General features: G+C 30.6%; 1 protein-coding gene across 2 annotated transcripts in view; it reads left to right on the forward strand.

Moving 5' to 3' along the window:
• Positions 1-22,573, forward strand: part of LOC107445815 (carbonic anhydrase 1) — a 75,596-nt gene that overhangs the window by 16,935 nt on the left and 36,088 nt on the right. The window contains exon 1 of one of the 2 annotated variants that reach the window (XM_016060301.3): positions 13,943-14,240. The exons of the other annotated variant lie outside the window; for it this stretch is intronic. Within the exon in view, the coding sequence (XP_015915787.2) occupies positions 14,210-14,240 (31 nt within the window). The 5' untranslated portion in view covers positions 13,943-14,209. Of the gene's footprint in view, positions 1-13,942; positions 14,241-22,573 lie in introns of those variants that run through there. 2 annotated transcript variants of the gene reach the window in all.

The raw sequence follows: 22,573 nt of genomic DNA on the forward strand, positions 1-22,573 counted from the left end.
GGGTTAGAGTCCCTTTGCCGTCAGGTTAACCATGGGGTGCTTCCGTAGCTTTCCTCTCCATATAATACAATTGCTGGCTAGTTCCATCAAAAAGTCCCCCACGAAGGCAAATTTCTCCCAATATTGGATGCAGGAGTTCCCTTGTCTTCTGCATTGCGTTCAAAATTATGTAGCTACGGAGTTGAACATTAGAAGACGTAAACCGAAAAATTGGGTTGGCTGTTCAACAACGGTTATTTAAAAAAAATTTATTAATGAATCAAGGTTCTTAGAAACCTTTTTTAGTGGTAACGAATATAAAGTAAAATAAAATAACTGATACAAGTCAAAAATGTGCTATCTCTGATTTTATCAATGTTAAATATGGCATTACTTCTTTAGCAAGGATTTATTTTACCTTTACAAAGGTAACGATATTCTTACCGTCTCCGATTTAGTCAGGCATCTTGAATTCTCCTAAGGTTTTGTCTTGATCGATTTTCTTTATTGATGCTTTCATTCATCGCGAGAATCATTATGTGTCGAATCCGTAAGCTCACTTTCTCCGCAATCTCTATTCCAGAACAGAAAAATCACTTTTACGGCGCTTTTACAAACGGGAACCCTATTTTATTCTTTTGAGTTGTTTGAAAATGAAATTCTTTGTCAATCATATTTTCCCAACAGACTGTATCTTAAATTTAAAATAAGCCTCTGATCTTTCACCATTGTTTGAATTCATATATCTATATTTTTTAAAGTTTAAGTTTGTTCCTAAAATCCTTAAGTTATTTTTAAGGACCTTAAAAAATGCTGCTTTTCGGTTTTGGTTCTTATGGACTTACATTTTTCTTTTTTTGATACTATATTGATACTATCCATTTTTAATACTATTTAGCTATTTCCTGCGAACTTACAGGTTCTTCATATGTTCTGTTTTGTGCTCTCATTATTTATTTTTTCAATTTTTATCGATTTTCATTTTTTTTTTTAAATTTTCATTTTTTTTAAATGTTCCTCTTCTTAATTATGACCTACAGGAATTTAAGTATTACGTTTTTGTTTCTTAATTATATCCTTTAGACTTTTCAAGTTCTTTAAATTTTCGTTCTTTTTTTTTTCTTCTTTTTTTTAAAATTATTTTGAACAGACTTTCAGATTTTTCAAACGTTTTGATCCTTACTTACTTTCTTGTTTTCCAGGTTCTTAAAACATTTCTGTCTTTGGTTCTTAGTTATTTCTAACAATCTTTTACGTTCTTCAAATGTATATTTCATAATGGAATTAGATGAAGCATTTTGCATGATTCAAAGGGTAATATTCAAATATTGCTATGGAATTTCGGTATATATTTAAAGTTGGGAAAAATAGTTAGCACTCAACTATAGTTATTTTTTAGTTGTCGCCGAAATAAGTAGTAATATTTTGATAAATGAGCGGTTGTGATAATAGGAGTGCATAAAACAGTATTCAAAACTATCTTCTTGCTCTTACGCAAATTTTCCCGGTTTTCAAATAGCCTTTTTCTTTTTTTATCATAAAAAGTAGGCAAGTATACACTTGCTTACGTACTTCAACTTTCTCATATCTTTTGAAAACTAATCATCAATTCAGTATCGATATTTTCAAAATTAACTTTTCTATCATTATTGAACGATATGGTTGATAGGAAGAATAGAAGGGAGAAAAAAAGAACGAAAACTTGAAGAGGTAGTTGACGCCCTGTTAGGCACTTGTCAAAGACAGCTGACGCCCTTCAATGAATATACAGAGCGGGGTGGGGCGCATAAGTATTTAGATCAGCCGCCCCATGCCTCTTTTGCCTTCATTTCCCATCGTGTACTCACTATTCAACAATGAGCTTTCTTTACGCTTGTCAATTATACAACGAAAATTTCATTTTTAGCTTTTGCCACCTAAAAACTTATTTCAAACTTTCTTGTTCTAAGAAAGCGATAATTAATTGATTAAAATTTATAATAACCTTTGATAGAGTACTTTTGTATTTTATTACAATGGTCGGATTGACAAAAAAAGTTTCACCGTTAAACCATCTACGTTTCCAATTTATCATTAATAGCCGAAAGCACTTTTTGCACGTAATTATTAGTGAATATATAAAGTATCTACGAACACACGTAGTTCTTACTAGTGATAACTGGTTATCACAACTTCAGTTGAGGAAGACACAAATATCAAATGTCAGTTAAAAACCGTTTAACTCACTCGGAAACTCACTGGTTATTACAACATTAGTTAAGAATGGCGCGAATTAGAACATTTAGTTTAACCTCATTCTTATTGCTCTTATAATAGTTAAATCCGAATGACGCTTAAAATTGATTCCGCATACTACAGATAATTGGTTATCAGAACTTAAGTTGAGAAAGATATAAAATGTCAATTAAAATCCGTTCTTACAACACGCAAAACAGTTAAGTGACGCATAACGTTGATTCCGCTTGTTACTAATGACAACTAGTTATCACAACTTTATTTGAGAAAGACACGATTATCAAATGTCAGTTGCAACGCGTAAAACAGTATAGCGACCGAATGACACATAAAATTGATTCCGCATGTTACTAATGACAGCTGGTTATCACAACTTCATTTGAGAAAGACACGAATATAAAATGTCAGTTACAACGCGTAAAACAGTACTGTGACCGAATGACACATAAAATTGATTCCGCTTGCTACTAGTGGCAACTGGTTATGACAACTTCATTTGAGAAGGACACGAATATAAAATGTCAGTTACAACGCGTAAAACAGTACTGTGACCGAATGACACATAAAATTGATTCCGCTTGCTACTAGTGGCAACTGGTTATGACAACTTCATTTGAGAAGGACACGAATATAAAATGTCAGTTACAACGCGTAAAACAGTAGGGGAGAGTGGGGTCAATTGTAACAGGGTACGATTGTAACAGAGCAAATATTTCGAGTGTCGGGTTCTAGATTCGGTTCCTACGTGGCGCACTAGGTGTATTTAATAAATCTACATGTACACCCCTGCTGGCAACCATTTTTATGTACTTTTGAAAGAGTTATATCACAAAAGATATTTTCACGCTACGTAAGTACTTTTTTTGGTGTTAGAATATTATATTGTAACATAGTAATTTTGTTTAAACAAATAAAAATTATTAACCGAATATGTAAGCGGACACCTTAATTAACATTTTAAGAAAAAAAAGATTAGTTTTGTTAATTAACAAGCATTGTTTTTAACAAATGAAGCTGAAATGGCGACTTGGGGACGATTGTAACAATAAGTAAAGGGACGACTGTAACAGCTGAAAATAAATAATCTTATGTTTACAAACCATTACTTAACTCTTTAAGAACCACCAATAGTTTCCTATATCATTTATATTATGTTGCATGTGCATTATTTTATTTGTCACCTTTCACAGCATAAATTAAAATTTTTAACCCCTTAAAGTTAAAAGTTTAACCCTTTAGGTCTCTGCTCATTATTATTTTTACTCCTAAAATATCACTACTATTTTGATCAATAAAAAAATATATCACAACTATGATAATATGTATAATTAACTATGTTTTAGTTGAATTTATGAACTGTTACAATTGACCCCGTAAGTGGGGACAATTGTAACAAGTGCACGACTGTCAAAAATTGTTAATAACTAATATAATAACATTTAAAATAAGGTATTTATTTTTTTTTCTAGTAGAGGATAGTCTACTTTACTCGTCTGTCAATTAATACTAATAATATATTGGATTTTTTGTTAGTTAAAAATAGTTAAGCAAAAAATGTTACAATTGACCCCACTCTCCCCTACTGTGACCGAATGACACATAAAATTGATTCCACTTGTTACTAGTGGCAACTGGTTAAACTTCATTTGAGAAGGACACGAATATAAAATGTCAGTTACAACGCGTAAAACAGTACTGTGACCGAATGACACATAAAATTGATTCCGCTTGCTACTAGTGGCAACTGGTTATGACAACTTCATTTGAGAAAGACACGAATATAAAATGTCAGTTACAACGCATAAAACAGTACAGTGATCGAATGACACATAAAATTGATTACGCTTGTTACTACGACAACTGGTTATCAGAACTTTATTTGAGACGGACACGAATGTAGAATGTCTGTTACGACAGTAAAACAGTATAGTGACGGAATGACGCAAAAAATTGATTTCGCTTGTAACAAGTGGCAAATGGTTATCACAACCTCAGCTAAGAAAGATCCGAATATAAATTTTCAGCTACTACACGCATAGCAGTAATGTGACCGAATGACGCTTTAAATTGATCTGTAGTGCGAAAAATTAAATAAGTTTAATTATATTTTTTTCACTTTTATTTTAACCAGTTCTTGTGGACGCAAAGAAATTAAATAAACATTTCTACAAATGCTTATTTATTATGCTATGCATGATTGCTTTTAATTTTGTTCTAAGCATTTCCAGAATCTAAAGTTTTGTCAATTTACTGAAACGTAATATCCTGTGTAAACAACCTAACGATAAATAAACATTGTTTGATATTTATTCATGGCGAGGTTAGGATTCATGGATTTGTCACTTAAATTGAGGAAATGCAGACCTAATATTTACAATGCTGCCGTTTGCTTTGGAACAAATTAGCTGATGATTTATTTATTTTAGGGATGTTTTTCGAATCTTTTTCGCCCAGGAGAGTCATATACTGAGTAATTTTATGCTCTTATTATGCTATTGAGGAGAATTGATTATCCTATAAAACGGAAAAACATTTTAAATACTAAAAAAAAAAATCATTTAATTTTTTTTTTATTAGTTTTAAGAGATTACCTCTAGATGAAAGTTATTGAGAGTTTTTTCACTTATAAAAATAAAATTGCCACAATTTAAGTATTCTTATAATTCGAAGCAAAGCTTCAATAATTATAAACTATCCATGCCATCTTTCCGTAAAGAATTATCTGAACTTTGAAACGGACAAAAAACTTAAATATTTTAAAGAATATTTAACTTTTTTAAAATTCGCCATCTAGACGAGATATAAAAATTATTAAAATCAATTAATAGAACTTAATTTTTGCAAATTTTTATGAACCTAGGCAATGCAGCGACGGAATAACTTTTCAAGTAATAATCGTAAACCCTTTTTTCAAAACTGTGGTTTTTATTCATTTTAACTTTTTGCGCTGTTTTCAAAATTAACTTAGAGAAGCATTCTTGAGATGAACAGAACTTAAGAGAACACTATATCACGGTCGATAACCTGCTGAATACGGGCTTCTGGAGTAAACTAAGAAGTTCTAAACGCTGAAAAAATGTTTTCAAAATATCCAAATGTAAGCAACTTATGGCAAGATTACTTAGAATTACGCAGTTGGAGCAATAATTTGTTTGCATTTTGATATTTTTTTCAGGATTTTAAGCTTTATGGTTTACTGTAGGTTTAACCGACCTCACTATCTTCTATACCTGAGCCGCGATGGCTCAGGAGATAGAGCGTTCGCCTTCCAATGTGTCGAACCGGGTTCGAATCCCAGTCGATACGAACTCCGCATCCGGCTTGCACTGGCCACATCGCTGACGTGAAATATCCTCAGTGGTATACGGATCATGGGTTCGAGTCCCCTTGCCGTCAGACTAACCGTGGGAGGTTCTCGTGGCCCCCTCCATGTAACGCAAATGTGGGTTAGCTCCACCGAAAAGTCCTCCACGAAGGCAAATTTCTCCCAATACTCGATCCAGGAGTTCCCTTGTCTTTCGGATTGGGTTCAAACTTACAAGGCTACGGAGTTGAGCATTAGTAGTCGTAAGCCCGTTAAATTGGGTCGGCTGTTCAACGACGATTATAAAATGAAATAAAATAAAATCTTCTATACCTTAAATTTTAAAATACCAATAAAGGTAAAACAGAATTTGACACGAAAAGTTTCTCCCGCGGTCTTTTTAAACAGCCATGATTAACTGTTAAAAACTCACAACAGTTAGAAAAATAGCATGCAGGGTAGTCATTTAAAAAAAAATGGCCTACTTACTGAGCGGCCTTTGCGTTGAACAGATCAAGATGAAATTTTAGATATAAATATTCAGAGGTATGAGCTCGAAATTCTGTGAATGGCAGTAAAGTGATGCTTACGGCTTCAGTTTTAGGTGCAGAAATTCGAAATTTTTAAATAGAATTTTCGAATTTTTTTTTTAGTCGCAAAATTTTCAAAGGGACAAAAAACGGGAGCTCTATGAACGACCCATAAAAAGCAGCAATGCGTTTGGCCAAAAAGCACACAATCGTGGTGCACGAAGATAATTTGAATATGAGAGTGGTATGACAACAATCACTGATGACAATACAGATCGAACAAAAAGGAAAAATTCTTTTCAATCACAAGTTTCTTACATGGGTACCATCACTGGCAATTAGACATTGCNAACAGCAATCCAATGACGCATAGAATTGATTCTGCTTCTTGCTAGCGATAACCGGTTATCACAACTTCAGTTTAGGAAGACACGAATATCAAATATCAGTTAAAAACCGTTCAACTCGTAAAATAGTAATCCAATGACGCATAGAATTGATTCCTCTTCTTGCTAGCGTTATCCCAACTTCAGTTTAGGAAGACACGAAAATCAAATGTCAGTTAAAAATCCTTCAACTCGTAAAACAGTAATCCAATGGCGCATAGAATTGATTCCGCTTCTTGCTAGCGTTATCCCAACTTCAGTTTAGGAAGACACGAAAATCAAATGTCAGTTAAAAATCGTTCAACTCGTTAAACAGCAATCCAATGACGCATAGAATTGATTCTGCTTCTTGCTAGCGATAACCGGTTATCACAACTTCAGTTTAGGAAGACACGAATATCAAATATCAGTTAAAAACCGTTCAACTCGTAAAATAGTAATCCAATGACGCATAGAATTGATTCCTCTTCTTGCTAGCGTTATCCCTACTTCAGTTTAGGAAGACACGAAAATCAAATGTCAGTTAAAAATCCTTCAACTCGTAAAATAGTAATCCAATGGCGCATAGAATTGATTCCGCTTCTTGCTAGCGTTATCCCAACTTCAGTTTAGGAAGACACGAAAATCAAATGTCAGTTAAAAATCGTTCAACTCGTTAAACAGCAATCCAATGACGTATAGAATTGATTCTGCTTCTTGCTAGCGATAACCGGTTATCACAACTTCAGTTTAGGAAGACACGAATATCAAATATCAGTTAAAAACCGTTCAACTCGTAAAACAGTAATCCAATGCCACATAGAATTGATTCCGCTTCTTGCTAGCGATAACTGGTTATCACAACTTCATTTGAGAAAGACACGAATATAAAATTTTAGTTGCAACACGTAAAACAGTACAGTGACCGAATGACACATAAAATTGATTCAGCTTCTTACTAGTGGCAACTGGTTATCATAACTTCATTTGAGAAAGACTACGAATATATAAAATGTCAGTTGCAACGCGTAAAATTGATTCCGCTTGTTACTAATGAGAACTGGTTATCACAACTTCATTTGAGAAAAGTCGATGTAAATTTTCAGTTACAACTTGCATTGCAATAATGTGACCGATTAATTCTTAAAATTGATGAAATTTACCCTTCAAATTGATCTGTAGTCAAAGCTTACGAAATATTAAATCATTTTAAATATATTTTTTTCACATTTTTTAACAATTTTTTGCGAACGCAAAGAAATTAAATCAACATAGCTTCAAATAGAAGCTATGTTGAAGCTATGCGAGTCAGCTTCAACATAGCTGTAGCATAATAAATCATTTGTATTTATTATGCTGCAAATGATTGCTTTCAATTTTGCTCTACGTTTTTTTTTTTTTTTTTTTTTTTTTTTTTTTTTTTTTTTTCAGAATCAAAAGATTTGCTAATTTACTGTAACGTTATATCCTGTGTAAACAACCTAACGATAAATAAACATTGTTTGATATTTATTCATGGCGAGGTTAGGATTCATGGATGTGTCACTTAATTCGAGGAAATGCAGACCTAATATTTACAATGCTGCCGTTTGCTTTGGAACAAATTAGCTGATGGTTTATTTATTTTAGGGATGTTTTTCGAATCTTTTTCGCCCAGGTGAGTCATATACTGAGTAATTTTATACTCTCATTATGCTATTGAAGAGAATTGATTACCCTATAAAACGGAAAAATATTTTAAATATTAAAGAAAATCATTAAACTTTTTTTTAAAATTCATTTTAAGAGATTACCTCTAGATGAAAGTTATTGAGAGTTTTTTCACATATAAAAATAAAATTGCCACAATTTAAGTATCCTTAATTCGAAACACAAAGCCATAATAATTAACTATCTATGCTATCTCTCCGTAAAAAATTATCTGAACTTTGAAACGGACAAAAAACTTAAATATTTTAAAGAATATTAAACTTTTTTTACAATTCGCCATTTAGACAAGATATGAAAATCATTAAAATCAATTATTGGAACGTAATTTTGGCAAATTCTTATGAACCTAGGCAGTGCAACGATGGAATAACTTCTCAAATAATAATCGTGAACCCTTTTTACAAAACTGTGGTTTTTCTTCATTTTAACTTTTTGTGTGCTGTTTTCAAACTTAACTTAGGGAAGCATTCTTGAGGTGGACAGAACTTAAGAGGTCGCTATATCACGGACGAAAACCTTCTTGGCAAATTCATTACCCCTACATAAGTACAAATTTGAAATTTTAAGTATTGAAAAAGTAAATTCAGGTCAACCTGGAATAAACTAAGAAGTTCCAAACGCTGAAAAAAATGTTTTCGAACGAAATACCCAAATTTAAATGTAACTAATGGCAAGATTACTCAGGATTACGAGGTTGGAGAAGTAATCTTGCAATAATTTGTTTGCATTTTGATATTTTTTCAGGATTTTAAACTTTATGGTTTACTTTAGGTTTAACCAAACTCACTATCTTCTATATCTTAAATTTTAAAATATCAATAGAGGTAAAACAGAATTTGACACGAAAAGTTTCTCCCGCAATCTTTTTAAACAGCCATGAAAAACTGTTAAGAACTCACAACAGTTAGAAAAATAGCATGCAGGGTAGTAAAAAAAAAAAAAAAAACTTGGCCTACTTACCGAGCGGCCTGTGCGTTGAACAGATCAAGATGAAATTTTAGATATAAATATTCCGAGGTATGATCTCGAAATTCTGAGAATGGTAGTAAAGTGATGCTCACGGCTACAGTTATAGGTGCAGAATTTCGAAATTTTCGAATAGAATTTTCGAATTTTTTTTAGTCGCAAAATTTTCAGAGCATGCTATAACCTTTGGAAGGACAAAACGGGAGCTCTATGAACGACCCATAAAAAGCAGTAATGCGTTTGGCCAAAAAGCACACAATCGTGGTGCGCGAAGATAATTTGAATATGAGAGTGGTATGACAACAATCACTGATGACAATACAGATCGAACAAAAAGGAAAAATTCTTTTCAATCACAAGTTTCTTACATGGGTACCATCACTGGCAATTAGACATTGCACGGAGAGATTAGACTGTGTGCAATTAAGACGAGCGTAACATAGCTTGAGGGATGTTTGCTTCTCTCGTTTAATCTTTCAATTTTGACAAAGTTTGTGAATTGCACTTGTACACTCTTGATTCGAGATATTCCCAGAACCAGAAATCCATAGGAGTGAGTTTGGGGGGATCACGGTTGCCTCGGAAATGGAAAATGGCATGAGATGACACGATTGTCAAAATGCTGTTCCAAGATCTTTGCGAGCTATCGTCGCAATATGTCAAGGTGTGGTGTTCCATCTTGTATATTCAAACAATGGCATTTAGTGCATTTCGTTGCAGCAATTCTGCCATCACGTAATTTTGCAATGTGACTACACACCGTGAACTTGCCACAGAGCATGTTACAAATCCCATTGGCGTCTCTCAAAGAAGTACGGACCGAGAACAATTATGCATGAAATGCCGCACCGCACAGTGACTGACGTTATGTAAGGATAGTGATAACACAGCATGCGGATTCGTATCTGCCTAGTGCAAGCAATTTTTGTTGTTGACTTTGCCAATTAGGGTAAAATGAACTTCGCTCGTCCATAATATGTGAAGAGGCCAGTCGTTATCGTGATCACATCTAATATTAAAATTCATTCGCCAAGTCAACACGCTGTTGGTGGCCCCTCGCGTCCTACAACTGAACAAGCTGGGAGCAGTAAGGAAACGTTTGGAGTTGTTAAAGAACTCTTGATTTTGATATATCTAATACCCTCTTGTTGTTTACTTGTGTTCTGACGTCACTGTTTGATGCACTTCAATGACACCGACCTCAGGGACAGTTTGCCATCCGTATATCTGTCGATAACGGGTGCTGCTAGTTGTTAATTAAATCATTTATTAATTAAACCAGTTATTAACTAAATCACCCAAAGATTGCTGAGAAATAGAGGCCACGTGTCTGTCGATGATTTCGGCGGTACATAAGTTTGCCCCGTTTTTTATGTATTGCTCGCCAAAAAGCGTTATTTAGTTATTTTCTATTAAACTGTTTTTTGCAGTGTATATTAATTAACTTTTTAGGTGTTTAGAGCTTAGTACTAAAAATTAGTGAATAAAAGGCAAAAAAGATTATTTAAGTACTTTGGGGAGAGAGATTTCTATTTACCTAAAGAAGGGGGCAGGGGTAAATTGATTGTTACATAGTAATGTAGCAATCAATTTACCCCATACATAGTAATGACATGGTAAATGTTTAAATAAATAAAGGGAGGGGTCTTCCAGTTAACTGAAATCAATTTACTTGCTTTTTGGGATTTATTTCTATTTATTTATAATTCATTTCTCTTTTTAAATTTTGTACTGTTTTTTTTAATTTACTTTTTTAACTTATAAAGCTGTTTTTCGCTAATTATTTTCATTAATATTTTTTTAAGAAAGAAACTTAATGTTTCTTTTAATTTTTTGAAACTTCATTTTTCCATATTTATGTGGCTTCGATTTTTTGTCGTTCCCTTAACCTCAAATCTTAGACCTTTTTTAATATCCTTTTTTTTTAAGTTTGAAAAATCCTTTAAATTCAAATATATATCGTGGTGAAGTTTTTGATTGGTAATAATATTGTTTAATTCTTAATTATTTTTAGATATTTATTTTAAAATGTGTTAATATCATGTTATTTTTAATTAATTAATTTTTTTTCGTTTTTAACACATTATTTTATTTTAAAAGTAAGAAATCATGTTGTACGCTACATTAAATAAATCCAAGCAATACTAATCTACATTATTATTACTTCATAAATATTACTACATTATCTTATATTTTCAGTACCGTTCATTGTTTTCTTCATACAAGTTCTAAAATCACTATTTATTACCAATACTCAGTTGAAATCTTTTATTTGTGTTCTTGCTTTATCTAATATAGTAAACAATTTTAAGTAATTGCTGATGAGTAATTGAACTGATGTCTGTGACGTTTCATTGCCTTGAAATCATGAAATAAACGAACCCTTTTATTTATTGTTTGTGTAAAGTTATCTGGAATAAATAAACATCCGCTTTTAAGTGCATTTTTGTTCGGTGTACTTTTCATTTTCGGCACAGCTCAAATTGCGCGTTTAAGACAATGAACATACATTATAACATATGTGTGTTTAAATATATGGACATAGCTTGAACTGCGCTTTTGAAAAAGTAGACATCTAAGCTCGAAATGCCCGTTTAAGAAAATGGTCATGGATTTTGGCATTAAATACTGTTATTACTAAAGCATTTTGAAAGAATTAGATTTTTTTTTCAATTCCTGTTTATAGAATTTTAACCTCTTTAAGTACTAGTTTTTTTTTTTCAAAAAAATGTATAGTGTAAGTTTTTTTTTTTNTTTTTTTTTTTTTTTTTTTTTTTTTTTTTTTTTTTTTTTTTTTTTTTTTTGCGATTTCAGTTGTGGGGGATGACTAGGGAGCATTGGTGCGAAAGTTATTAAAAAAAAAGGACTGTTCAAACAAAGTTTAAACAATTTGATTACAGGTTGATTTTGAAGTTCGAAAAATTGAAATCAAATTAAATCAATATATCAATTAATAATGAGTAAATTAAATTACTATATCAAATAGCTAATCATCAAAATACACAACGTGGCTTACTCGAGAAAAATGCTGAATAGTTCTGTCATCTATGGTAAATAAATTTAATTATAATCTAGCCCAGTGTTTCCCAACGTGGGGCGCTCGCCCCACAGTGGGGTAAATTGATTGTGAAGGAGGGCAATTCAAAAATGGACTCGACATGAGTTTTAACCTTTTGCTCTGGGCCATTTAAATGCAATGCGAGATTTCGGTGACAAAATCGAAAGAAAAAAGCAAATTCTTAAATAATTGCGGTCAATAAATATTATGTGACTTAGGGATTTTTTAAGCGACAAACCTGAAATGAAGTATCTGTTTACAGTCGATGGTAAAGCATTTGTGAGTTATTTAGCCAATATCTTTGAAAAACTGAATATATTAAATAAGAAACTTCAAGGAACAAATAAAACTCTTGTTGATGCAAAAGCGAAGATATTTGGCTTCATTACCCTTATTGAGTTATGTCAGAAATATATTAACAACAAAAACTTTGAACAGTTTCATTGGCTCCAAAAATGTGAAGTAAATGATACCGCTTTACTTGTTATTGTCTATCATCTGAAAATTCTATCGGCTGATTTAACAGAAAGATATTCTGATTTAAAACAAATTTATTTTCCAACATGGATGTTGCAGTCCATGTTAGTGGATTTGTCTGATATATCAAACATATCAAGAAGAACTTGTAGAAATGCAAAATGATAAGTCAGTTAAAACTTTAATATGAAAGGAGTGATGGCATGGATTCGTGAGGAAACAGAAAACAAATACGTAAATTCAATCAAATGTGCAAGAAAACTATTGTTACCGATTCCATCTTCATATTTAGCTGAATGTGGATTTAGTGCTATAAATGATTTTATTGGTAAAAAAAAAAAGAAACTGTCTGGATATAACACAACGGGGAGACTTGAGACTGAAGCTAACCAAATTGGAACATAAGATAAAATCTACGTGCAGCAAGCATCAAGGGCAAAAATCTCACTAAATAAAAATATTAAATTATTATAGAAAAATCTTTATTTAAAATTATTTCGAATTTGAATTTTAGTTTTACATTATATGTTCTGAAAATTTACTTACTTTGTTTCGCTAACAATTTCTTAAGTTTTTTAAGTGAACAATTCGATTTTTTAATATTAAAAATTATGTATATGTTGCATAGGGGGCATAAGAATTTTATAAAGGCTTGGGTGGGGCATGGTACAAAAAAGGTTGGGAAACACTGATCTAGCCTCTCCATTTTTCCTAGAACGGATCTCAGACTGGCATTAGAAATAAAATAACGCGAGATACAAGATTACCCGTTGATACAAGATTTTTTACAATTGTTCTGAAGTTGAAATGTCTGAGGTGTAAGGTTCGATTCCCATTGTAATCTTGGATGTATCTTTATGATCTTTCTATAATTTGTGCTGTTTGTTCTTCAATTTAACAAAAGCGTACAATCGAAGAGGTTTTCTTAAGCAGTGATGTCACCATTCCGCCAAATGCTCTGTAGAGTAGGGGTAGCCTGTTCGAATCCTGCACAGTTATTCTGGATTCATCTTTGCGCTACCTAAATTGTGATATCTTTTCTTCAACTTGACTTGGGCTTTTAAACCTTTTTTTTTTTTTTTTTTTTTTGAGACGGAGTCTNTTTTTTTTTTTTTTTTTTTTTTTAAAACGAGCTTGCAGCATATGTATGTGTAACTATAAAAAAAATGGCTGTAATAAAATAAATATTTGTCGCTCTCTCTTTTGGTTGAATTATTTTCATGACACCTTTTATTGAATTATTTTTATGACAGAAATAAATAATCTATTAAAACTTCAACTAAGAAATTTAATAACGTAAAAATATTTCTTTCGAGAGAAAGAGCTAAGGGAAAGTAAGGAGAATCGCAGAAAACGCGAAGGAAATATAAAAGTCAAAAAAATCCGTGTCCATCTCTTACCTGTATCGAAATGCCCTCCTCAACTTCTCAAGATCATAATAAACGTTGATGGTTGGCGCGTGCGCACTGCTCCCCTTCCGGAAGGGATGCTGTGGGATCGTGGAAGTGAGGAGCTAGAAGAGGAGGAGTGAATCAGTTGTTGGGTCACCTTGCATCGAATAAGGAGTCCCGCATCACTCTCTGCGATGGCTGCTTGGGGATACGAAGAGCAGAACGGTAAGAATTTTTCCCTTCTCCTTAACACAAGGGCAGGTGGTTGGAATAAAATATACTTCTTTAAAGAATGTTTTTTATGTACAGAAAAGCAATCGATCATCTTACTGTTTGTTTTAGACATGTCTTCAGTCGAAATTTGATACGAAATGTTTGCAATAATTGTTTGTTTGTAATATGTAATGATATTTGTAGCAAATTTTGTTTGAGGCACAGGCATACTGATAAAATAGCTTTTTGTTGCAGAGAAGAAAAAAAATTATCAAAGTTTTATACAGAAAAGTAATTTTTCATAGCAATATTTGTTTTGGACGTAATCGTTAATTTTAATTTGCTACGAACTATTTAATAGTGCAAATTAACAAGTAATGTTACTTATTTATTATTAATTGCAATTTTTTTAAGGTAAACGAATATTTATAAAATGGTAATTAGTTTAAAACACTTTTATTTTTTATTAAAGTTTTATGGAAGAGTAATTTTTTCATTTCACTTTGCTTTCGGAATGTTTTCAATCGTAATTTGCTACGGAATATTTGAATGAATAAATGAATATGTAATGATACATATTTATAATTCGTTGCAAATTTTGTTTTAGGAAAACTAATGCTTGTTAAAATGGTGTTGTTTATAAAATTATCAATGTTTTTCATTAGAATAATTTTTCATTTCACTATTTGCTTTCGGCATGTCTTTTATCGTAATTTGTTACGGAATATTTGAATGTATAAATTAATATGTAATGATGTCGATTTATAATTGGTTGCAAATTTTGTTTCAGGCAAACGAATAACTGATAAAATAGTATTCTTTAAAAAATTAATGTTTTGTTTAGAATAATTAATATGTATAATTATTTTTAACTATGTATAATTATTGATAATTTAGAATAATTATTTTTAATTTCAAAATGTGTTTTTAATATTTATTCAATTGTAATTTGCGATGGAATATTTGAATGTATAAATTAATATGTAATGATATTTATTTATAATTCGTTGCAAATTTTGCTTCAGGCAAACGAATAACTGTTAAAATAGTTACGTTTAAAAAAATCGATGTTTCGTTTAGAATAATTTTTCATTTCAAAATTTGTTTTCGACGTGTCTTCAATCATAATTTATCTACGAAATAGATGAATGCATAAGTTGATATGCAATGATACATATTTATAATTGGTTGCAAATTTTGTTTCAGGCAAACGAATAACTGTTAAAATAGTATTCTTTAAAAAATTAGTCAATGGTTTATTTAGCATAATTTTTTATTTCAAAATTTGTTTTCGACATGTCTTCAATCGTAATTTGCTACGAAATAGATGAATGCATAAGTTGATATGCAATCATACTTATTTATAATTGGTTGCAAATTTTGTTTCAGTTGTCCAATAATTTTTAAAATAGTATTGTTTAAAAAATTTTGTAAATGTTTTATTCATGAAAGTAATTCGTCATTTTAATAATTGTTTTCGATATCGCATCTTCAATCGTAATTTACTACGAAATATTTGACAATGTAAGTTAATATATTAAGTTATTTTTATTTATTATTCGTTGCGAATTGTATTTATTATTCGTTTCAGGCGGGCGTATAACTGATTTTGTTTAATTTTTTTTTATCGATATAGAAGCAGTTTATAATTTTATTACGTGTTTTCGGCATATCTTCAATCGTAATTTGCTACAAAATTTTTTACAATCTAAATAAGTGCTTATCATTATTTGAGTTTATTATTTATTGCAAAATACGTTTGAAAATTATTCTAGAAAACGTATAAACCATTGTAAAAGTATTTTATATTATTGCGTTATAAATTTATAAATATCTTTTTTAAAAACTCTTTTCTTCTTTTTTTAAATATTATAAGGTTAAACTTATGTACAATTGTATTAAATATTATTTCTGTAACTTAATTATCCGTAACACTTTCTACGTATGTCCATATTTCGGTAATTCTAAAAATAAATTAAATAATTCTAAAAAATTTTTAAAAAAACCTTTTTTTCTGGATTTGCATGAAAAGGTTACGAATAAAATGTTGCGTGTAACTTCTAAAAATTGAGTTTACATATCGTCGCTTATTTTGCAAGTATTATATTCATTTACATAAAGTTTATCTTAAAATTGTTGAAAAATTTCCTTATGAAATTTTTGAAGAAAGCTAATAATTAATCATAAATCATTTCAAAATTTAATCATTAACTATGATTAATTATTATCTTATGAGATGATTTATGATTGCCTTCATTATTTGTATTTTGTTATTATTTTTTACATTTTTTTTAATAAATATGTAATTGTTCTGAATATTTTATTTTCTGAAAATTACTTTATTCCGCGATTGTTTCTTGAAATTATTCTCCATCTTAGAAATGAAATTTGTAATATTTATCATATTTTGAGAAATGCTTCTAAGTAAATACTTTATATCACTATTATCAACAGTTATTTTTTAATCGCGTAAAACTCTTTAATTTTTGAAGAAGTGTTTATGCTACAACCAGTAACAAAATTTTCTAATTTTGCCTTATGCAAGCCGTAATGATACATAAGAGGCCAAAGGCTCTGTCACAGTACCATCCACCGATTTTTCCCCTAAAAACAAATAAGCTAATAAAATAAAACTAGAAAACCAGTCCAGCTATAATTAGGCTTCTAAATAAGTGTTTCATAGACAGGGTGCGTAGCATTTTTAAAAAGTGCTTAAAGGTGCTTATTTTCGTTTTTTAAAAGCCCTTAAAGGTGCTTTCTTCATTGGGTGTTTTTAAATAGTGCTTAATTTTCCCTTTTCCAAAATGATATTTTTCCTTTACTATGTTGAATTTTGCTTTGAATTATGCAAAAAGACACAGTTCACATCTTTCTATTCAACGTTTTCACAATTAATTCAACCCCAATCTATTTCGGCGTATTGTCATTCCGTAGCGTATGAAAACGCCATTCATTTTGCAGGATTCAAAATTTCATAATTTTTGACAATTGTCAAAAACAATGCCAAAAGTTTTTTTTTTTTNTTTTTTTTTTTTTTTTTTTTTTTTTTTTTTTTTTCTGACATGACGGTTGAAACAAGATAAAACCGCCGATTGTCAAACACTTTCCAATCCTACCTAATTACAATATTTTCTTAAAGTGCTTAAAAATATTTTTTGAATTTTTGAAAAGTGCTAAAAGGTGCTTATTTTTGTTGAATGAATAATTTGGCTACGCACCCTGATAGAGTGTTAAGTTTCTTTTGTGTTCACTTCTCTGCTGGAATGCCATTTTAATACTGCTTTGTCAAACAAAAGAAGAAATTATGTTTACCCTTTCCAAATAAGGTTTCTGATTGAGAAAATGTGTTGCCTTCTTATCAAAAGAAAATTCTTTTTATTTTCCTCCGACCTGTCATTACTGTAATGGAACAAATGTGTTTCTCTTTCTACTTTTGTTTCTGATAAGTAAAGGTACATCGATATCCTCAGTTTCACGCTATTTTCACTAACTTCTGATGATGTCACGTTATCCAAATATGTTTCCTCTATTTATTTCCGACTGAGTCTTAAGCAAACTGTCTTGAAATAATTCTAAATAAATACAGGTTAGGATGTCGTTTATCTAGAATTGCAGTAAAGGTCCGTTACAACGACAATCTACTACTGCAGATGAATTAGTCGTGATCGTTATAAGGAAATTATAAAATACTAGTGGGTTCAACCCCCTGTTCGCTGATGCTCCCTATCCCCCGAAGAGTGATATGCAATTTTATTTAGTGTGCTTTGAAAACAATGCTCGCTTCATTAGCTACTAAGTTAAACAAACACCTCCTAGAAGAGAGAAGGCCTCATCATGGATCAATTTAGAAGTCTGACGAACGAACATAAACTGTTCAGTGGAGTTAAAATAAGAAAGATAGCTACTATCAGATATCGTTTGAACTACTGAGTGATCAAATTTCTTGTTTATGGTAACCCGCGCTGAGGGTTTCTCTCTTCTAGGAGGTATTGGTTAACGCTGTTTTTCGAAGCTCTAAGGAAAATAAAAAAGTAATAGTTTAAATGCCTTACACTTGAACCAATGCGATGATTTTTAAACTATATATATAATCTTGCCGTGAAGAAATATCTGGGCTTTAGAACAGACAAATAACTTAAATATTTCAAAATTTATTAAACTTTTTTTTAAAAATCGCCAATTTGGCGACATTTTTCCATTTAGATGAAAATTATCAAAATCACTGCCTATTCTCAATTTTTGCAAATTTTTATGAGCCCAAGTAATGCAGCATTGGAGAAACTTATTAAATATTGAAGAGTTAAAGCAAAAAGCTTTTCATTTTCACAAAACTGTTACTTTTCTCCATATTGACGTTTAGCGCCATTTTCAAAATAAGTGTAGACAGCGCTGGATTTAGATAGGCTAAACTTGACCTAACAATAATGAGTAACAGCTGCAAACTTACGGCAGTTTTAAAAATAGCATATTATTTGCAAAAAAGCATCATTTCGTATTATGATTGAGCTTTCGAAAAACAGCCTTACACCCGCTTGAAATGTGTTCTAGCCTAAAATTTGCATCTTTTATTTTTTATAAGTTATTAATAAGTAATTGAAGTAAAAAAATTATTCTTTTACTACATTTTTGGACGTGTTTTAATTAAAATAAAAAGCTATTGAAAAATCGAACTTTAAAACTCAAATTTATCCTTTGGAATTTTCACGCTAAAGTTTTTTTTTTTTTACGACCAAATATTTAAATTAGTTTGAAAAACGATTAAATTGAATTTGTCATTCTTCTTATTTTGTCTAGAATGTAAAAGATTGATATAACCTGACCCGCAATTCGTTTGTTAAATTTTCAACTCTTTAAAACGTTTATTATATATTTTTTTCTATAATAAACAGCTCATAAATATTAAATGTGAATTTAGCTGAAAAGTTGCTTTACAAATCCAGTCAAAAATCTTTTATATGAAAAAGTCAAACAATTTTAAATGTTTTACAAAACTTCAGAGGACAAGAAAAATGTAAAATAGATTTCTAGAAGAACTATTATTACATCAACTGAAATATGAATTACATACAAATTTAGAAATATTTAAACAAATTTAAATTTTTTTTTCGTCCTTCAGTCATTACAAAACTCTACCTTCAAGTCCTGAATAGATACTAAAAGAAATACGATATATCTGCGCAAAATCTTAATACATGCTTTCATTTTTAAATTTTTTAAAATATATTTTTTTTAAATATTGCTTTGTTAAAAGAATAATTCGTTGAATATTAGATATGCATTTTTTTTTGTGTGAATTTATAAGCCCCTAAATTATAGTTTATGTCACGAGAACTAAAGAGCATTTTAGCTTTAAAAATGTTACAAAAGCTTTAAAAATAATTGATTGCGTAAATATCCTGAATGTGCCTTATTTTTACAGTCAATCGAGCCTTTTCAAAGCTTGAAATAACAGCAATGTTTGGCACTACCTGGCTCAGAGTGTCTCCGCCAATAGGGAAAAAAATGAAGGAACATGCTAAAGCATAAAACAAAATGACCTCTCTATTTAAAAAAAAATGACGCCATTTAAACAATCAAATCAGTTTTTATTTTATTTAAATTTTGATTTCATAATAATTGGATCGAAATGTTTAGTGTTTTTATACTTTTGGTTCCATTAACAAATCTCTCTTTATTCAAGTGGAGCGGATTTCGAGTAAAAAAAATAAATGGTGCCTGATACTGTTTCATGAATTTAGTTTTCCTTTTAATAAAAAAGAAAATCAATTTTTAAAATAATACAATTTGCAATTATAAATATCCTAACAAAGATACTTTTATAGCATTTAAAGATTGTTTTACTATCGGTCAAAAGTAATGTTATGTGTTTTTAACCCATTAATGTCAAGTATTATATTTAAGGGACTGTTTTAAAAATTGTGCATCAAGCTCATAAAATATCGATTCAATTTATATTTAAATATTCAATTCTTTTAAATAAATGAAAGGTGGTACTTCAAAAAAAATAATAATAATTCTGGCTCCAAAATAGCTTTTCGTCAAACGAAAGGGATTTTTCAAACGTTACATGAGCGAGCTATTAAAAGGGAATGATGATTTATGAAAATTTTTCCTGAAAAGGACGATGAAAGGTATGAACGACGCCTACGCAAGACCGCATAGCAAATTAATAAATAAAAGATTAACAAAAAGTTCGAAAAGAAATTATTCTTGGAAAAATGTTTAATTTGAAATCAAAGTTAAATTCGGGAAAAGTGAAAATTGGAACGGAATTTTATAAACTCCCTTTGAAGTCAAAACGTAAATTTTGTTTTTTACAAAATAACATATTTTACGTTAGTTTAGTCTTTAAATCCTTTAAATTAGATTATTTCTGTATAAGTCAACATTAAAGTAAAAAGTAAGACTGGTGTAGGTGGTACTTTCTTACATAATAAATGGAAATTTTAATTTGTTTATTTTGCTGAAAAAAATGAGTACAAAATACCCGCAAACATACATACATAATATTTATAGGGCAGCTGGTCCGCTTAGCTATTTATTTCTATTCAATAAATATTTTAGTAAGTTCCATCGTTTGATTTTTTTTCTTTGAGTCTACCATATTATAAGAATTTGATTTTGTTGCTGTTCATTACTCTCATAAGCGTTACAAATTCATTTTTAAAGGATTCTTCAAGAGTTACTTCTCCGAAATTTGATGGAAAGATAGAGACTTTAGAGCATTTAATCGATTAAAAACAGAATCTTTTGAAATGTTCCTTCGGATTATTTTTATATTTATGTTAGATGTTAATTTATGTTAGATGTTAAATTATATTAAGGATGTTTGGTAGGAAGCATCACTACGATTATTTCCAATTCCTCATCCCTCCTCTTATGAATATAACTGCTCTTTTTCTCAAATCGATTTGCACAAAAGTGAGTTCATAATTTTGTTTTATTCCAATAAACAAAAAATTATCGAGTGATTAAAGTTTTTTTTTTAATAATTTTATTTAAATCACAGGCTCCCAACCTGAGAGTCATCTCATACCTCCTCAGTAGGCGTTGAAAACCTCCAGGGGAAAGTGGAGATTTCTAGAGCAGCGGTTTTCAATTTTTTTCCGCCACGGAACCCTAAATAATCAACCTTCTATCGCCGGAAATCCGACTTTCTAATTAAAAATTTATTATAACGACTGTGAGTGCATTAACCTATAAAATACTACTTTATTTTTAAAATATTTATTTTGAGGAATGAAGATTTAGGTTTTATATCCGATAGCTAAATTTTTAGAGAGTGTGCTTAAATTTTTAGCCTACTTATGAATTTGAATAAAATTAAATAAGCAGGAAATAAATAAAATAAACTCCGAATTTGGGTTCATTTCAAAATGAAAACTAAGGGAACTGCTATGAGAAATAAGAGTTCAAAATGGTTATTAAGGAAACATATTTCTTTTATTACAGAATTTAGTTACTTTATTTTGATTTGAAAAGCGTGATAGGAAATACTAATGCAATGTTTTATAAATGCTTGTTCTTTTTCATTATGTGTTCAGTTCAGTATGTTGTTAAATTTATATTTTATTTTAAAAAATACCATTTCTATTTTATTGGCATTTTACTAAGATTAATTTCATAAAGGACACTCAAAGATTAAATAAATTATGAATTATAGATAGAATCTAAATGTAATGAGAGGTAAAATTATCATCATTTGTTATTTAGAGTTCTAACTGGCGGAACCCCTTTAACTCTTTTATGGGACCCCACTGAACATCATTTGGGAACAGCTGTTCTAGAGGATGGGATGTGTAAATACTTATAAAGCAGACGTGATGGCATCCAAGGAGATAAACCGGGTTTGAATCCCAGCGATGGCTGGTCGATACGAATTCCGCATCCGGCTTGCATCGACCACAGTCCTGACCTAAAATGTCCCCAGTTGTAGACGGATCATGAGTTAGAGTCCCCTTACCATCAGGCTAACCGTGGTTTTCCTCTCCTTGTAACGCAAATGCGGGTTAGTTCCACCAAAAAGTGCTCCAGGAAGACAAATTTCTCCCAGTTCTTGATCCAGGAGTTCCCTTGTCTTCTGGATTGAGTTCAAAATTACAAGGCTACAGAGTTGAACATCGGTAGTCGTAAACCCAAAATTGGGTAGGCTGTTCAACAAAGGTTATAATGTAAAATAAAAATACTTATAAAACGAATTTTTTTTTTATCGAGTGCCACTTTAAAATTAATATTTTATTTTGCATTGCGAAATCATTACATGTTTAACTCTGCATAAATTCCATGGCATGGTATTAAAACAATTATTAATTCAATAATTTATTGAAGAAAATATTGCTAATCAA

The sequence above is a fragment of the Parasteatoda tepidariorum genome, chromosome 1, assembly GCF_043381705.1.
Source record: "Parasteatoda tepidariorum isolate YZ-2023 chromosome 1, CAS_Ptep_4.0, whole genome shotgun sequence".
In the NCBI taxonomy this organism is placed as follows: Eukaryota; Metazoa; Arthropoda; class Arachnida; order Araneae; family Theridiidae; genus Parasteatoda; species Parasteatoda tepidariorum.